The sequence below is a fragment of the Corythoichthys intestinalis genome, chromosome 17 (assembly GCF_030265065.1).
Source record: "Corythoichthys intestinalis isolate RoL2023-P3 chromosome 17, ASM3026506v1, whole genome shotgun sequence".
In the NCBI taxonomy this organism is placed as follows: domain Eukaryota; kingdom Metazoa; phylum Chordata; class Actinopteri; order Syngnathiformes; family Syngnathidae; genus Corythoichthys; species Corythoichthys intestinalis.
The window spans coordinates 23,566,549-23,585,305 of NC_080411.1; the positions used below are offsets into that span (position 1 = coordinate 23,566,549).

At 39.5% G+C, this 18,757-nt stretch overlaps 2 protein-coding genes across 2 annotated transcripts; both read left to right on the forward strand.

Moving 5' to 3' along the window:
- Window positions 1–926: 926 nt before the first annotated feature.
- Window positions 927–1,772, forward strand: LOC130905899 (coxsackievirus and adenovirus receptor homolog). The gene has a single exon (XM_057819676.1). It carries the CDS (start codon window positions 927–929, stop codon window positions 1,770–1,772), a length of 846 nt encoding a protein of 281 aa, XP_057675659.1.
- Window positions 1,773–4,163: 2,391 nt separating this feature from the next.
- Window positions 4,164–5,049, forward strand: LOC130905900 (coxsackievirus and adenovirus receptor homolog). Its single transcript, XM_057819677.1, has one exon. It carries the CDS (start codon window positions 4,164–4,166, stop codon window positions 5,016–5,018), a length of 855 nt encoding a protein of 284 aa, XP_057675660.1. The 3' UTR covers window positions 5,019–5,049.
- Window positions 5,050–18,757: the final 13,708 nt, after the last annotated feature.

Consider the following 18,757-nt stretch of genomic DNA (forward strand, 5'->3'; position numbering starts at 1 on the left):
ATATTAGGGCTGTCAAACTATTAAAAATTTTTATCGAGTTAATCACAGCTTAAAAATTAATTAATCGTGATTAATCGCAATTCAAACCATCTCTAAAATATGCCTTATTTTTCTGCAAATTATTATCGGAATGGAAAGATAAGACACAAGACGGACACATTAACATTATTACCATTCTTTCTGTTAAAGGGATCCATGCATAGAAAGACTTGTAGTTCTTAAAAGAGAAATTTGAGTACAAGTTATAGTAATTTTATTTTATATTAAAACCCCTTTTAAGTTGCGTTTAGTTACACGTTTAAGGCCATTATCCGTCCTAGTGTCGACGTTTAGAGCACATGTAAATCGGAAAACGCGAGCACAAGTGCGGAAATAAAGCGGAAGTCGCTGTACACGAAGCGGTCTGTCATGGCGGCGGAGGCGTGTCAACAAATAGCGTGACGTCACGATGACAGGTCCCTTTCAACTCTTTGATGCTTTGATCTTCTCTTTCCTATATAAGTTGTTTTTTCATTATTAGTACACCAAATGCCAAAGAAGCAGACAAGTGTTGCTGTCGTTGGTGTGCATCTTCCTTCCTAAAGTTAAGCAGGTAAGAAATCCTATTTCCTTTTATTGAGAAAATTGTGGTGTTTTGTACTTATCATGTTTCCACATGAGCGAAATAGTGCAGTGTTAACTTTTTTTCCCTTTTCATTTGATAGTCTAAGCATAGCTGACTGATAACGTTTACACTTGTAATCAAGCAATAAACATGATATTGATGGCAGTGTTTATGTGTTTTTCATTATTATCTTTTTTTTTCTTACACTTGTAATGAATACACTGCTTTATAGTGATAGAAAAAAGAAAAAAAAAACATAAAATACATTTGATTAATTCCAGTATGTTTTTGTCTTTTACTTGCAGGTGTATAAATGGCGATGATGTGGCACTTCCTTTGGCCTTCTGTCCTCCTGGGAGTGTTTCTCAACATTTGTCCAGCATGCCCTCTGGAAATCCAGAAGGAAATGAACCACTACTACGTCGCCAGGGGGTCAAGTGTCCAGCTACCCTGTGCGTACACTCACACCGTGGACTCTCAGCAGTACACGGAGGTTTTGTGGAGTATCGAGTCTGCAGACCGAGAGGAACAACCCATCATTTGGTTTACTGGCGGCCGCTTGTATTCTGATTTGTACAAACCAATGGAGGGGAGGGTCCACTTCACATCAGCCGATCCCCAAAATGGAGACGCGTCTATCATCATCAAAGATGTACGTCCGTCAGACACGGAGATGTATCGCTGTCTGGTGAAGAAGTTACCAGAACTGGACCAGAAGATCTTAGACCTGACAGTCATAGAGGCACCCAGTCAGCCTCTGTGCAGTGTGGACAAAGAAGACAACAGTATGACGCTGAAATGCAGCTCTCTGCAAGGCACCCCACCTTTGCATTACATCTGGTCCAAGACCAGCGGAAATAAGGTCTTGCCTACACAGGCCATTGTCGATCCCACAGGAGCCACCTTGCATTTCAACATCACCGAGCGGCAGTGTGGAAGCTATCGCTGCACGGTGGAAAGTATGGTGGGCACCAAACACTGTGACCTTCACCTGGACTGTTCGCTGCTCCTGGCCAACAATGTGAGCAGTCCACGATTGCTGACAACAACGGCAGTCGCTGCAATCGTTGTCACTATCACCACACTCTTCATTGTCACAGTTGTCCTTGCCGTATTCCTCTACCGCAAACGAAAAGAACTATCCCAGGACATTGAATTAGAAAAATAGTTCTATGTTTTTCATTTGTTAATGTTCGATAAGTGATATCACAATTGTTGTCATTGTTTGTTATGTTAAATCTTTTACCGCTCCTGGCATTTTGATTAAAATCTCACTTTACTCATGTGTTGAATCTATTAAACAAGTTCTATGTTATTTCTAGTAAGTCAGTTGTCTTTTTCATACACTTTTAATTGTTGAAATTGACAGAAAACTAAAAGGTTACACTTGGGAAAAAAAACAAACACATTTTGTAAAGTAAAACATACACTTCATTTTAACACCTAATGGAAAACTGATCTTGATCTTGACTGATCATGAGTTACTGTAAAATAAATAAATACAGAAAAAAAAAAAAAAAAATGAAATAAAACTCGCGAGCAGTAGAAATTATGGAGGCGTTCACCTTCAAATAAAAAATATTTACAAACAAACACTGTAGTAAACCATAAAGACAGGTGATACAACACTACCTCTTAGCTTGTATTCCTCCTATGTGGAAAAACTAGTTTAATTATTAAAATGAAATCTTGATTTTAATAATGTGTGCGCCACACTGCCCCTAGGAGGCCAGACTCACACACAGCAGCAAAGCAGTAGTTATTTTTTAAATTGTTTTATATTGCAATTATTATACATTAGTTTCATAAGTAATTTATTGAAAACCTGAGGCAACACTCACTCACATGACACTAATGAGCAAAAAAAAATGGGTGGGCTATCTTTGAAAAAACAGCTAGATGAATTTATTATCTATTTTTGAGGGACTTTTTTAAAATTTTTATTTAGATCTCCAAATTGTTCAGATTTAACGATTTGAAAGGTTTATGTGTTAAGTGTTGGATTATACCTAAACTGTCTTTTGACCGAACATGAGTAAAAAATAAAACATTTGGCACTGGCATTTTATTAGTATACTGTGGATATAAAAAGTCGTCGCATTCCTGATCAAATGTATATGTTAATTAAAAACAAATCATTTAAAAGTTTCCACGTTTCACGTGTCCTATAACCTGCAAACTCAATTAAGAATAAAAATATTTGTTTATGTGATCAATGTAATTTGTAATACTTGTTTTTTTTCTTTTCTTTCACAAATGCAGATACTTTCAAACAAAATCTTGTTTTTAACATTGGATGAATGAGTTTCTTCTTTGGTATAGGTCTCTGAAGCTGTTTAATAAGCAAAAAATCCCTTAATTTGGAGTCAGATTGAGAGATTTGACAATTCTTTGAAAAACTCCATGATTGTAAGAGAGTGGGTGCGTAGGGGTGTGTGTGTGTGTGTGTTGGGGTGGCTGAATGTAAACATAAAACATATTTCGCTAGCAAAGAAAGTTTTGAGTTTGTTATGTCGCCCTCTTTTGGTTAAATTAGACCATGAGCATGCAACTGCTTAAAAAATATAAAGACTGATTGTCATACATATAGAATTCAAAAGTACGACATTGTGAAAAGTAGTGGCTATGATACAAATAACCTTGACTTGAAGTTTTCATGCGATCACATTGTGCATTCTGTCATGTTTCTTCTAAGCGTTTTTGTTTGTCTGTTGGAGGTGTATGTGGTGTAAACAGGAAAACCCATGGCCCTGACGTCTATACTAGGACAGATAATTTTCTTCAGGGTATTTTGCGACTAATTTGTGATACAAGTCCTAGAGTCGACGTTTAGAGCACGTGTAAACCGGAAAACGCGAGCACAAGTGGGGAAATAAAGCGGAAGTCGCGGTACACGAAGCCGTCTGTCATGGCGGCGGAGGCGTGTCAACAAATAGCGTGACGTCACGATGACAGGTCCCTTTCAACTCTTTGATGCTTTGATCTTCTCTTTCCGATATAAGTTGTTTTTTCGTTATGAATTACTACACCAAATGCCAAAGAAGCAGACAAGTGTTGCTGTCGTTGGTGTGCATCTTCCTTCCTAAAGTTAAGCAAGTAAGAAATCCTATTTACTTGTTTTGAGAAACATTGGAATTGTGGTGTTTTGTATTTATCATGTTTCCACATAAACTGAATTGTGCAGTGTTAACTTTTTTTTTTTTTTCTTTTAATTTCATTTGATAGTCTAAGCATAGATGACATAACTTTTATACTTGTAATCATGCAAAAAAACATTTTATTGATGGCAGTGTTTATGCGTTTTCCATTTATTTTAACACTTTGGGAAAAAAAAATGTCCTCAATTGTATGGTTTTTATTTAAAGTGTAAACATGACTGATTGAATACATTTAAACTTGTATCGAGGTTAAATACATATACACAAATATGTTTTTTTACATTTATAATGAAAACATGATTGCTGATGTGAAGTCTATGCTTTATAGTGATAGGAAAAAAATCCTAAAATACATTTGATTAATTCCAGTATGTTTTTGTCTTTTACTTGCAGGTGTATACATGGCGATGATGTGGCACTTCCTTTGGCCTTCTGTCCTCCTGGGAGTGTTTTTCAACATTTGTCCAGCATGCCCTCTGGAAATCCAGAAGGAAATGAACCACTACTACGTCGCCAGGGGGTCAAGTGTCCAGCTACCCTGTGCGTACACTCACACCGTGGACTCTCAGCAGTACACAGAGGTCTTGTGGAGTATCGAGTCTGCAGACCGAGAGGAACAACCCATCATTTGGTTTACTGGCGGCCGCTTGTATTCTGATTTGTACAAACCAATGGAGGGGAGGGTCCACTTCACATCAGCCGATCCCCAAAATGGAGACGCGTCTATCATCATCAAAGATGTACGTCCGTCAGACACGGAGATGTATCGCTGTCTGGTGAAGAAGTTACCAGAACTGGACCAGAAGATCTTAGACCTGACTGTCATAGAGGCACCCAGTCAGCCTCTGTGCAGTGTGGACGAAGAAGACAACAGTATGGCGTTGAAATGCAGCTCTCTGCAAGGCACCCCACCTTTGCGTTACATCTGGTCCAAGACCAGTGGAAATAAGGTCTTGCCTCCTCAGGCCACTGTGGACCCCACAGGAGCCACCATGCATTTCAACATCAGCGAGCGGGAGTGTGGAAGCTATCGCTGCACGGTGGAAAGTATGGTGGGCACCAAACACTGTGACCTTCACCTGGACTGTTCACTGCCCCAGGACAACAATGTGAGCAGTCCACGATTGCTGACAACCACTGCAGTCGCTGCAATCGTTGTTACTATCACCACACTCTTCATTGTCACAGTTGTCCTTGCCATATTCCTCTACTGCAAACGAAAAGAGAAACCCCAGGACATTGAAATGGAAAAATAATTCAGTGTTGTTCATTTGGTAATGTTTGATAAAAATTGTTGACATTGTTATGTTAAATCTTTTACCACAAAGGCATTTTGATTTTTCAGCATTATCTCACTTTAATCTCACTTTTGAATCTAATAAACAAGTTCTATGTTATTTCTAGTATGTCGGTTGTCTTTTTTTTTTATACATATCCAAATGTTGAATACTAGAGTAAAACTAAGCACACCAAGCAACAGTGGTAACAAAAAAAGCACCTCACATGAAATGGCTGGAAAAAAATATGCAAAACTAGTAAATACCACTCTTGGTTCAGAAACAAGCTATCATTCAGGCAACTTTTGCATTCAAACACATTTTGCTTTCATTCAAGTGACTTTTGTTTTCTATTGAAAATATATACTTTAATTGACGGAACCTGTTTTTTTTTGGATTGACTAAGACATACACAAATCTACTTACAAATTTATCAACCTACAGTAGGCAAGTAAAATATAAGTGTCTGAAAGTAGCCTGACTACCTGACTACTTGCCAGGCTACTTTTAGACACTTATTTCTTACTTGACACTAAACTGCTAAACCTCTGAGAATATTTTAAAAACAGTATTTTAATAATTCTAATTGATTTGGATGTATTTTTTTGAATACCCTCTACATGTTAAAAAAACATTTTTAAAAAGATCAATTAACAATTTGCTGTGGATATACATTGATATACATAGATATTCAGAAATACTACAACTAAGCACACCAAGCAACAGTGGTAACAAGAAAAGTACCTCACATGAAATGGCTGGAAAAAAATATGCAAGACTAGTAAATACCACTCTTGGTTCATAAACAAACTATCATTCAGGTTTCATACAATGGTGTAAATATTACATTGAATTTGAAACCAAACTAAATTAAACTGAACTAGTGCTCCACATCTATGTGCATGTGTTGTGGACCCTTCCGTTTGTTACAAGTGTTTGTTTTGTTTGCTTTGCTTAAATTAAATGAAACAAGCTTGATACATCCAAATAATACTCTAACAGCTGATGACCAGTATTATCTACTCTCAATGTGTTTTCTTCAGTCAGAAAAGTAATAGTTAAAAAAGATTAATCACGATAAAAAGTGCACTATTTAGGGGTGTAATAAATAAAAAATCGACACCACTAATTGTAATGCTTGTTCATTGTGTTTCTTCATTTGTAATGTTTGTTTTGTTTTTCAGTTTTGCTAAACACACAATTGCAATTAGTGCACTTTTTATCGTTGCTTTTGGTTACGTAACAACTGGCCGAACGGACTTATGACGTACGTGAGTGTAAAGAGGAGTCCCAATTCGTAGGGCTGACGTTTCAAGCCATACTCCTTATTGCTTTATTTGAAGGGCCAAGGGGTGGGGGAAGAAAAATGGGATGCGGCCAGCAGTGCATAAGTAATGGCGCTTGGGGGCGGATCTCCTGGTCCTAGGGTGTCCCAAAATGGGACACCCATGGTACTTCTAGTGTTAATGTGTTCATTTGAATAAAATTTGTACAATTTTCAATCAAAAAATAAACTAATAGCTCGCCGTTGTTGACATCGCCGAGCGGTCACGTCACATCAGGCTCCCTGCCGTTCTTCCACAGTGTCTTTAATATGTAAGGTAGTGATTGAAATACACCACAAGGTGTCAATGGCGAGTTTTAAATTAATTAGAGATCTAGCCAAGGCAAAGTCTGAGTAAGTTTTATGTGTATTTTGCATAGCTATTTTGATTGGGAATGCCAGTTCTCTTTGCATTGAGCGCTTTTCTTTTTGTGAACATTATTTTTTGAGAGATAGGAGTATTATTTTTGTTGTGCTTTCACTAAATGATACTCTAGCGACTTAACTGTTACGCCCCAAATGCATGATGGGAAGTTGGGCAACCATGACTGTCAGTGGTGGCTGCAAAAGGTATACAGTATGTTCTGCGTTGTGTTCAATTAGGCATGTTAAGAAAAATATTGTCTCCTGCTCTGCCCAAATGCATGATGGGAAGTTGGGATACCATGACTGTCATTGGTGGATGCATATGGTATGCAGTATGTTCTGCTTTGTGTTCAATTAGGCATGTTAAGAAAAAGAACGTCTCCTGCTCTGCCCTGCCCAAATGCATGATGGCAAGTTGGGCAACCATGACTGTCAGTGGTGGCTGCCAAACTAAGTCAATAAAAGGCGCACCAATGAGTGCTCGCTTTTCTCTGCCTTTTCGCCCTCAATGTGATAAAACGGCGTCATTGTAAACTGTTTGAGACAACGCATGAACGTGTCATTCCATGCATGCGTTAATTTTGTCAAATATTTTAACGTGATTAATTAAAATAATTACCGTCCGTTAACGCGATAAATTTGCCAGCATGATCAGATCAAATACACCGCATGAATGTGAGTGTAAAATTGTTAAAATACAGTGATTGAAAACATATACTCACCATTTATGGCTATTAAATAAGTAAGGAATTAGATAAGTATGGGTTACTTGAATGTTATTTCAGAAGTTTGTGTTTAGGCAAGGTAGGCGAAGCCAAAGTGAGGATGTATAGTGAAGGGATTTTATTGCGCAAAGGCAAGGGCTGCGTTCCAAAAACGGTTTGAGTTGCCCTCGCCCTCTTGCCCTAGGCACTTGCTACGACATCACACAGAGGCCACTTGGAAGGCGGAGGCAAAGTGGGGGGCGGAGGAGTGAAAGACATAAATGGAACACACTTGCCCTCGTTCACTCACAGGCTAGACAATCATGGATCAACCACATGTTGTTGAAGTGGCGCTATCCTGCCTATTCCAAATCACACGAAATATACAGAGACTCTTGTCAATAAGACAGAGCTGTATTCATACCTGTCAACCCGAGGCTGTTGGCAGTCTGACAAATAGTGACATATGCCCTTACAAATTGGTGACTAATCTTAAAATGTTGTGTATAGCGTACAATATGAAACAAAAATAAACTCAATTTCTAAAATAATATGACTTTATTGGTAATATTGTCACAAACAACCTGGTGCAATCAAAGAACAATCAATATCTTCAGCTACATCATGATTACTAAAATTTAACAGTTACTTTTGTTAGAATTGTATGTAACACATTTTTGCCATTTCTATCATGTCGTTTGATGGCGGCACTTCATGGCACTTCAGCTCGCAATTCAGTTTGACTTGAAGGTTGTTCGTTAGTGTGTCCAATTATAAATTAAAAAGGTAAATTGATAAGATTACTTCCCGATGCAATCTTTGAGTCAGGGAACATTTCTTTTGCTAATTCTGAGAAGTGATTAGCAATAGTTGCAGGCAAATTGTGGTCGGCAACAAATTGGCAGAATAAAATCCCCGCTTTCGTCACTTTTCATTCTGCAGACTCCATCTTTATTACCATTGTTGTTAATCTTACTTTTTCAACAGTAATTAATTACAGTTACAAATTACTTCTCCCAAAAAGTAATCAAGTTAGTAACTCAGTTACCTGAATGTAAGAGTAATTAGTTACTTCAAAGTAACTGGTGTTACCGTTTCATGTTTTTCTTTCATTTAAAAAAAAAAAAAAAAAAACATAGTAACCTTTGCTATGTTTGGAACTCATTTAATGTTGTGAATCAACTGTTAAAGTTAATTTGCTCCCGTTTTTGCATTAGTTCTCTTCTGTCTACTTTTGACATGTGAAAGTTTTAAAACTGTTTCATCATTGAAAGATACTGTAGATTCAAGTCAAGATTTTGCCGATTTAGGAGTATCTTAGATAAAGAAGTGACTTAGGTTCGCGAAGAAGGTTCACTACAACAGAGCCTTTCTGAGAAGTCTACTGCTTTAAAATGGTGGCTGTTTACTAACGCCGCCGAGTCTGTCATTTCGCATGTAGTTCTATATGCATATGATATCTAGGCGTAGACTGTAGGCTGTCGGCTACAGTCAAGAAATATGGGAGCCACCTAGCCTAGCATCGCGTTTCCGACAGCATGACAACAAACACTCTTCTCTCTCCGTGTCTCCAACTTTTCTCGTGTCATTCAGCCAACGTAGTAACGCATAGTAACGCACATTGTCTCGTTGCCGAAACGGTGAAAAAATCCGGAGGAAAAAAACGTAATGCACGAAACACGTACAGATTTTGAACGTACGCCGTACACGTTTAAAAATCAGCGCTCACTTGTACAAATTACGCCAAAACCATACAACTTGACAGGTATGTACTGTATTACGCGCTTGATGGCACTACGTCGGTACCTGGGAATGATGTGAATTACCGTATTGGCCCGAATATAAGACGGTGTTTTTTGCATTGAAATAAGAAAAAGTAGGGGTCGTCTTATATTCGCGCTCTAGACGTTATACTCATTCACGACGCTAGACGGCGCCAGATATCAATGAAGCGATGTTCTGTCATGACAGATCTCAGTTACCAGTTTGGATTATTTTATTGCAATGTTTTTAATGCAGTTAATGCAGTTATTGCAATTTTGTTGTTTTATCACAATAGATTGGTTTATTTACATTTCAAAAACCAGAAGCCATTCGTTTACTAATGTGATTGCACTTTAGTTTACATATCGAAATGTTCAGATATTAAGATTTGAATAGGGCAAAATAACATGCTTTTTATCTCAAATATATTGTTATAATCATTTGTTTCAGATGTACTGTAATTACTTTCTGTATAAAAATTAATTTGGTGTTCAAAAAGTCTTTTTTCAAGCGTGAGTCTTGTAAAAGAGGGGGTCGTCATATAATCAGGGCCGTCTTATATTCGGGCCAGTACGGTATTAGTTACATCTCAGATTTTATTTGGGCAAGTCATTATTTATTTATTTGTCTTTACCTTATAATTTTTAGACAGATTTGTTGTTGAAATAAATTTAATCTACTTTGAGTGGACAATAATTTTAGTTTCATTCCCTCCCAACGCTATTTGATTGACAGACCATTCCTTTCATCACAAGCAAAAGAGAAAAGGCAAGTGAAATAAAGAAGTCAGTGACAAAAAGTGTCAGTTTTTTCCTTTTGTGATTTTTAATGACAGAAGTGAAAGTCAATAACAAAATATACTTATTTATATTTATATTCATTAATTCATTTCTCTTTATATTTAATTTTTTTTGGGGAGGAAGGCACACCTGTTATTCCATACATTCTGCCATAACTGCCATTAACAGTCTATTTTTTTTTTTTTTTTTTTTTTAAACAACAATGATGACTTTTTACAATTCGAAAGGCAGTTTAGTATAACATTCAAACACCGTGCTGGCACCTTAATTCATTCTCTTCTTTTTTGGTGGTAAATAGACAGAAGCCAACGGTTTGAGGTTCATTATCCGCACCGCATGGAAAGATTTTCCGTGCACCACTGCAATGCATTGTGGGATACAGGGAGCTATGACCTGACCATCGTTGTTGACTTGATCACTAAGCCCAAAGGGTCAATCTCACCAAGTTCAGTTCAGCTGTTTAGAGAAATGGAACAGCCCTTAAGATGGCGGCGGGGATTACCCCAAGGGCAAGTGCCTGGGACAAGTGAGCGAGGGCGAATAAAACTGTTATTGAAACGCAGCCAAGGTGTTGAGCGGCTGGCGGGTTGATTGTTCAATGGCTGTGGCTTCGAGGGCTTTGCTGGGTGGGTGTCCTGATGGCAAAAAATAGAAACAAGGTTACGCTTCAAAAATCAATTGTTCAAAAAAAGATCAAGGCTTAGTCAATCAAAGTTCCTCTTGTAACAGGCAGAATCATCTTGCACCTGCTTGCTGTCCTGGCTGCTCCTTAAATGCATTGGTCATTGCCGATGAGCTTCAGGTGCACTCCCAGGTCTGCCACACCCATCCTGCCAGGGTTGAACTCATGCCACATATCAAAACAGGAAGTGTCTTAATAATAAAAGTCAAAGTAAAGAGGAGTCTGGGCTAGGACCACCAAAGTTTGACAATCATTAAACAAGAAAACAAATCTATACATTCCTACGGACATTTTCTATACTATTTATCCTCCATGGGGTCGAAGGTGAGGTGGAACCAATGTTCACTCTAAGCTGAGCGCGTGCGCAATCACGCACAGCTTGAACATACTCTGCGCACAAGAAAATATATGCAGCGCAAAAAATAAAATTGACCATAAACGTATTGTAGCGTCACGACTACTGTCAGCGCTGCAGTATTGGTGTGTTCGATACTGCAGTGCGACGCGTCTATTGGTGCGTTCGATATGGCAATGCAACTCGGACAACTGTCGGCGCCACTATAATGTGTCAGCGCGACACTATTGGTGTGTTCGATACGGCAACGCGACGCTTCCATTGGTGGTGAAAAGAGAGCTAGACTCCTGTGCTAATTTACTGAAGCAACATTCCGCTGCCAATCTTTGCAAACGCTACAGTATTAATTATTATCTAATTTTAGAACTGCTACACCGTATTTTTTGGACTAAAAGTCGCACCTAAGTATAAGTCGCATTTTTTGGGGGAAATTTATTTGATAGAATCGAGGACCAAGAACAGACATGTCATCTTGAAAGGCAATTTAAAATGCAATAGAGAACAACAGGCTGAATAGGTGTACGGTATGCTAACATTACATGACGCTAGAAGTTAGATCCAGCCCGACCCGACCGGACCTCAGGTATTAAAGCCCGACCCGACCCGCCGATCAATTAACTTGATTTACAGACCCGAGCCCAAAAACCCCCGAAATTTTATATTTTATTTGTAGGCACGGGCCCGAAAAAAAAAAAATCGAAATTCTATGTTTAATTTGTGAGGACTCAGGAGAAGGAGGAAACGCGGGGATGCGATGCATGGTAGCATTTTGTTTGATCACATTGTATGATGCCTGTGCATATATGCATAATTATGACAAATTAAAGCCTGTCTTTTGTAACAAATTCTCCCAGTTAAACAAGATTAAGATTGACATTCAATAAAAATGTATATCTTTTATATTTGTGTGTCTGTTCTAACAGGCGGAAAGTGGATTTAAACATTTATTTTGATCTCGAGTTAGCAGAAAAAAATGCAAGATTTCTCAATGATTAAATAGTTTACATAGTTTTATGACCATTGTAAATGCATTTACACAACGAAATAACCTTGGAAAAGTTTGTTAAATATATTTCTCGTATGAGACCAATGCGTCACATTTGTTTACATTCAGTGAAGCCGACACAGGTTTCTGTACAGCACCTTCAACAATCCTTTCCATACCCCACTCCAACCGCAGTTGTTTGCTTTTTAATTCCCCTGTCTTTAGTTTGTTATTCACACCTAGCTGCTGCATATCGAAAAGGAAATACCAGGATGTGGACTCGCGGAGGGCGCCAGGGTGGGAGGGGAAGATTGAAAAGGGAGCGGGGCCACGGCGTTAATGTGCGCAGGCATGCACAGCGCCTTCTCTGTTTTATCCAAATTATTTATTTTATTTAACATCCATACATTGTTTTGGAATAAATATATGAATATATTTTTATTTTTAAAAAAAGTTAGCGAGAGAGAAGTCAGGCCCGACCCGACCGTAAATAATCACACATAAGTCGCTCCAGAGTATAAGACACCCTGTGCCAAACTATGAAAAAAAACTTTGACTTACAGTCCGAAAAATACGGTAATTTAGTCAATTGAACCAACCGATCACCTTAAAAAATAAAAGGATCACCAGGATGGGCAACCGCAGTGGGAGATTTTGCCCGCCTCAGCATCACAGGGGCGCTTGGAGTCTTATCAGTCGTCTTATCAGTTGGATATCGGGCATTCTCTGGTGTTCCTTGTGTTGGGACAGAGCGTCCCGCCATTTGTTCTGGACTGTCCTGAAGATCTGATTGTGGGATTTGGTGTTGCAGACGTGGGCTTTTATATGTCTTTCCTATCACCTGTTATCCAGTATCAATCTTTCTCAATCAGCTGCATGACGCACGCGTTGGGCCTCCGTGGTCAGAAGGCGTCCCTATTTGCACGTTGACTCGGCGTTGCAAATTAAAATCATTCCAAGTGCAACTGTTCATAATACCAAATATATTCTGCTTGTTTTTTCTTAAACCATGATATAAATGCTATTTATTTTATATTGGGTGTGTTAGAGGAATACAAATAGTCAAACAGTAAATAGGAGAAAAGATGCTATTCCCTGATTGATTATATTAAGTGTGGTAGAGTAATACAAACAGTCGAACGCTAAATACAAGACAAAAGACTTTTCCTTTCAGTTGGAATGGTCTAAAAGGTTTGAGACAGGCTATAAAAGGACAAAGCATTCATTAATTAAACATACTGTAGCTGCGGTAATGACAAATGTGAAAAAAATTTCAACGCTTGATTTTCTTGATGACAGCTGGCCTGAGGAAAATCACATGGCCGCCATGTTTGCGTGCAAACTTCCACTTAGTGTTAGTGTTCAGAGCAGTGTAAACGCGCAGGCCAGGGCAGGCCTCGGCGCGTGTATTGATGTGCGACTCGCAGCGAGTGTCTGTTTGGTTGGGTGTATGCATGCGCTCATGTTTTATTGACGCGCACTCCTCGGAGGGTGGCTAAAGCTGGCATGGCGTTTGCCTTCAGAGAGCTGTGTGTTTTGGCTGAGGGGAACTGTAGCAATCACACACAGATAAAAACATCACAATACTGAGTACAAGGATACCTCAACACAGGAAGAGAAGATGGGGAGGGTTGGTAGAGGGTACAGACGCATGAACAGAGAGCTATACGTTTGCATACAAACACATTCTGTATCCTACTCAAACACGCACTTACCCAATGGGGAGGTCAAACATGCATGCAAACATATACTTTATTGCCTGAGCATGAACAAGATAAACAAGTTTCACCCCCACCTCCCGCCCGTCTCCAATCTCCGCTTCAACATCTGTGATAGCAGCTGGGGGCAAATTCTTCTCCTGAAATAGCTGCCTAATATAATTACAGATAATAGCATTATATGTTACACTATTTGCATATTGGATGAATAAATTATCTACTGCATGCATTATTTTACATGACCCTCATCCATATTCCTATGCCACCTTCATCCATCCCTTTGTCTTTATAAAATATTTACATCTGTCCTTTATATTTCTCGTCTTCATCCTACATTTATTGCTCCCCTCTCTGACTTCAGATTAGATCTAGAAAACTATATCCTCTTGTTGTTGTTTGCCAACATACTCATCTTCGTCTCACTTGCAAGCATGAATGCACTTAAAGCTGTAATCAGCAAGACAAAACATGCCAAGAAATGACTTTGCACGATGAAAAGTGCACGTGTGGTTTGACAATGTCTGTGAGGGTATGTGTGTCCTTGTCAACTTAATGAACTGACTTTCACAAGTGAGTATGATGGTGATAAAAATCAAAGAATAACCCAACGCATGCAAGGATGGAGCACAGCTTGTCATAGTTTTATCAGCCAGCATGACAACTGAGACAGACTTTTAAGAGCGATGTGACATGCGAACCTCTTGGCACCAGGGTTTCAAATCAGGAAGTGGTGGGTGAGCATTGAGGAGTGGAAGGAACACACACACACACACACACACACACACACACACACACACACACACACAAAAGGATGGGGGCTGCCATTTTCTACAATTCATACAAGCAGTAATGACATTTCAATGAGCATTTAAAAAAAATCTAATAACTAAGGTCAAAAAAACAGAATAGACCAATAATTCATAATCTCGTTTGTCTGTCTGTCTGTCTGTCTGTCTGTCTGTCTGTCTGTCTGTCTGTCTGTCTAATTCATGGTGAATGGATAATTTAAGTTGTAATTTTATCGTTATTGTTTTTGTCTCTGCAAAGCCTTTCAGATTTGCCTTGTGTCTGAAAAGCCTTTATTTGCCTGGTGAGCTGTAGCCTGTCTCAGTCAATATTGGACAAGCGACAAGGTACACATTGGACTGGTCAACCAACCGCATGACACATACAGTGGGGCAAATAAGTATTTAGTCAACCACTAATCGTGCAAGTTCTCCCACTTTAAAATATTAGAGAGGCCTGTAATTGTCAACATGGGTAAACCTCAAACACCAGAGACAGAATATGGGAAAAAAAAAAAAAAAACAGAAAATCACATTGTTTGATTTTTAAAGAATTTATTTGCAAATCATTGTGGAAAATAAGTATTTGGTCAATACCAAAAGTTCATCTCAATACTTTGTTATGTACCCTTTGTTGGCAATAACGGAGGCCAAATGTTTTCTGTAACTTTTCACTTATCATTAAGGCTTTTTCATTGTGATGTCGAGGCCTCGAAACACTAGGAACCGGTTCGGAATTGGAATCGGATTTCGATTCCCATCCCTACTCTCTCCTCTAGAGCAGTTATGTTTTGGGGCTGTCGTTGGGCAACACGGACTTTCAACTCCCTCCACAGATTTTCTATGGGGTTGAGATCTGGAGACTGGCTAGGCCACTCCAGGACCTTGAAATGCTTCTTACGAAGCCACTCCTTTGTTGCCCTGGCTGTGTGTTTGGGATCATTGTTATGCTGAAAGGCCCAGCCATGTCTCATCTTCAATGCCCTTGCTGATGGAATGAGATTTTCACTCAAAATCTCTCGATACATGGCCCCATTCATTCTTTCCTTTACACAGATCAGTCGTCCTGGTCCCTTTGCAGAAAAACAGCCCCAAAGCATGATGTTTCCACCCCCATGCTTCACAGTTGGTATGGTGTTCTTCGGACGCAATTCAGTATTTTTTCTCCTCCAAACACGAGAAGCTGTGTTTCTACCAAAAGGTTCTATTTTGGTTTCATTTGACCATAACACATTCTCCCAGTCCTCTTCTGGATCATCCAAATGCTCTCTAGCGAACCGCAGACGGGCCTGGACGTGTACTTTCTTCAGCAGGAGGACACGTCTGGCAGTGCAGGATTTGAGTCCCTGGCGGTGCATTGGGTTACTGATAGTAGCCTGTGGTCCCAGCTCTCTGTAGGTCATTCACTAAGTCCCGCCCCGTGTGGTTCTGGGATTTTTGCTCACCGTTCTTATTATCATTTTGACGCCACGGGGTCAGATCTTGCATTAAGCCCCAGATCGAGGGAGATTATCAGTGGTCTTGTATGTCTTCCATTTTCTAATAATTGCTCCCACAGTTGATTTCTTTACACCAAGCATTTTACCTATTGCAGATTCAGTCTTCCCAGCCTGGTGCAGGTCTACAATTTTGTCTCTGGTGTCCTTCGACATCTCTTTGGTTTTGGCCATAGTGGAGTTTGGAGTGTGGCTGACAGTGTGGACAGGTGTCTTTTATACCGATAATGATTTAAAACAGGTGCCATTAATACAGGTAACGAGTGGAGCCTCGTTAGACCTCGTTAGAACTCTTTAACAGCCAGAAATCTTGCTTACAGGCCTCTCTGATCTTTTCAAGTAGGAGAACTTGCACAATTGGTGGTTGACTAAATACTTATTTGCACCCCTGTATGGACAAACAACAATTCAAACTCCCATTCACACGAAATTAGATTTTTTATTTATTCATTTATTTTTAAACAGTTTTCTTTGTTCCTTTGGTACATTTCTCAAGTCGTCCTCACCATTTGCAAAACAGTTTGTGGCATTTCTCAGAACAATTCGTACAAGTATCAAAACACATTGGATTACCTGCAAAAGGCTGAAAATCCTAAATCCATCTATTAAATTTGAAGCTCTGTGTCAATGAATATGTCACTGCTATCAGAATGACAAGTCTTTGTGTCACTGTGTACTCACAAGACAGTCAAAATGCATTGTTTTTGTTGTCAACATAACTACTCTGGAGAGATGCTCTGATGCATCCATCCATTACCTACCGCTAAATCCGGGGTCGGGTCGTGGGGAAGCAGCTTTAGCAGGGAAGCCCAGATTTCTCTCTCAGCTGCTTCAACCAGCTCCTCCGGCGGGATCCCAAGGCGTTCCCAGGCCAGCCGAGAAACATATAGTCTCTCCAGCGTGTTCTGGGTCATCCCTGGGGCACCGCAATTTAGTCTCTGAACCTCAAAACTCTGAGACAAATGTGCAAACCACTCTTTCAGTGAACCACTCCTATCTTAAAGAATCAAATACACAACTTTAACTTGACAAGATATTTACGTAATGAAAGAGTCACTCAGTTTCCAATGAAGTTTAAGTTACCCTGAGTTTTGCTAAAGGGGGCACAGGTCATCTTATGAAACACTAAAGTGCGTGTAGATCTGATGATGTAAGTGCATGCCATTCTTAACTTAGATTGAATTGTTTGTGAGTGCACAAAGAGCAGCTAAGAACAGAAAAGCTGAAATAACATCTATTATTGATAAAACAGCTCAGCCCATGTTGAAATCAATTTGAGGTATTGTTAGTACGGTATTGTTAGTCTATTGGTTGGTCCTTGGGTGTTAAGACAGAAGTTATGATACTGTTTGCAACTATTGCACTATTTTGCATGGAGATATATATATACAGTGCCTTGCAAAAGTATTCGGCCCCCTTGAATCTTGCAACCTTTCGCCATATTTCAGGCTTCAAACATAAAGATATGAAATTTAATTTTTTTGTCAAGAATCAACAACAAGTGGGACACAATCGTGAAGTGGAACAACATTTATTGGATAATTGAAACTTTTTTAACAAATAAAAAACTGAAAAGTGGGGCGTGCAATATTATTCGGCCCCTTTACTATCAGTGCAGCAAACTCACTCCAGAAGTTCAGTGAGGATCTCTGAATGATCCAATGTTGTCCTAAATGACCGATGATGATAAATAGAATCCACTATGTGTGTAATCAAGTCTCCGTATAAATGCACCTGCTCTGTGATAGTCTCAGGGTTCTGTTTAAAGTGCAGAGAGCATTATGAAAACCAAGGAACACACCAGGCAGGTCCAAGATACTGTTGTGGAGAAGTTTAAAGCCGGATTTGGATACAAAAATATTTCCCAAGCTTTAAACATCTCAAGGAGCACTGTGCAAGCCATCATATTGAAATGGAAGGAGCATCAGACCACTGCAAATCTACCAAGACCCGGCCGTCCTTCCAAACTTTCTTCTCAAACAAGGAGAAAATTGATCAGAGATGCAGCCAAGAGGCCCATGATCACTCTGGATGAACTGCAGAGATCTACAGCTGAGGTGGGAGAGTCTGTCCATAGGACAACAATCAGTCGTACACTGCACAAATCAGGCCTTTATGGAAGAGTGGCAAGAAGAAAGCCATTTCTCAAAGATATCCATAAAAAGTCTCGTTTAAAGTTTGCCACAAGCCACCTGGGAGACACACCAAACATGTGGAAGAAGGTGCTCTGGTCAGATGAAACCAAAATTGAACTTTTTGGCCACAATGCAAAACGATATGTTTGGCGTAAAAGCAACACAGCTCATCAGCCTGAACACACCCTCCCCACTGTCAAACATGGTGGTGGCAGCATCATCGTTTGGGCCTGCTTTTCTTCAGCAGGGACAGGGAAGATGGTTAAAACTGACGGGAAGATGGATGCAGCCGAATACAGGAACATTCTGGAAGAAAACCTGTTGGTATCTGCACAAGACCTGAGACTGGGACGGAGATTTATCTTCCAACAGGACAATGATCCAAAACATAAAGCCAAATCTACAATGGAATGGTTCAAAAATAAACATATCCAGGTGTTAGAATGGCCAAGTCAAAGTCCAGACCTGAATCCAATCGAGAATCTGTGGAAAGAGCTGAAGACTGCTGTTCACAAACACTCTTCATCCAACCTCACTGTTTTGCAAGGAAGAATGGGCAAGAATGTCAGTCTCTCGATGTGCAAAACTGATAGAAACATACCCC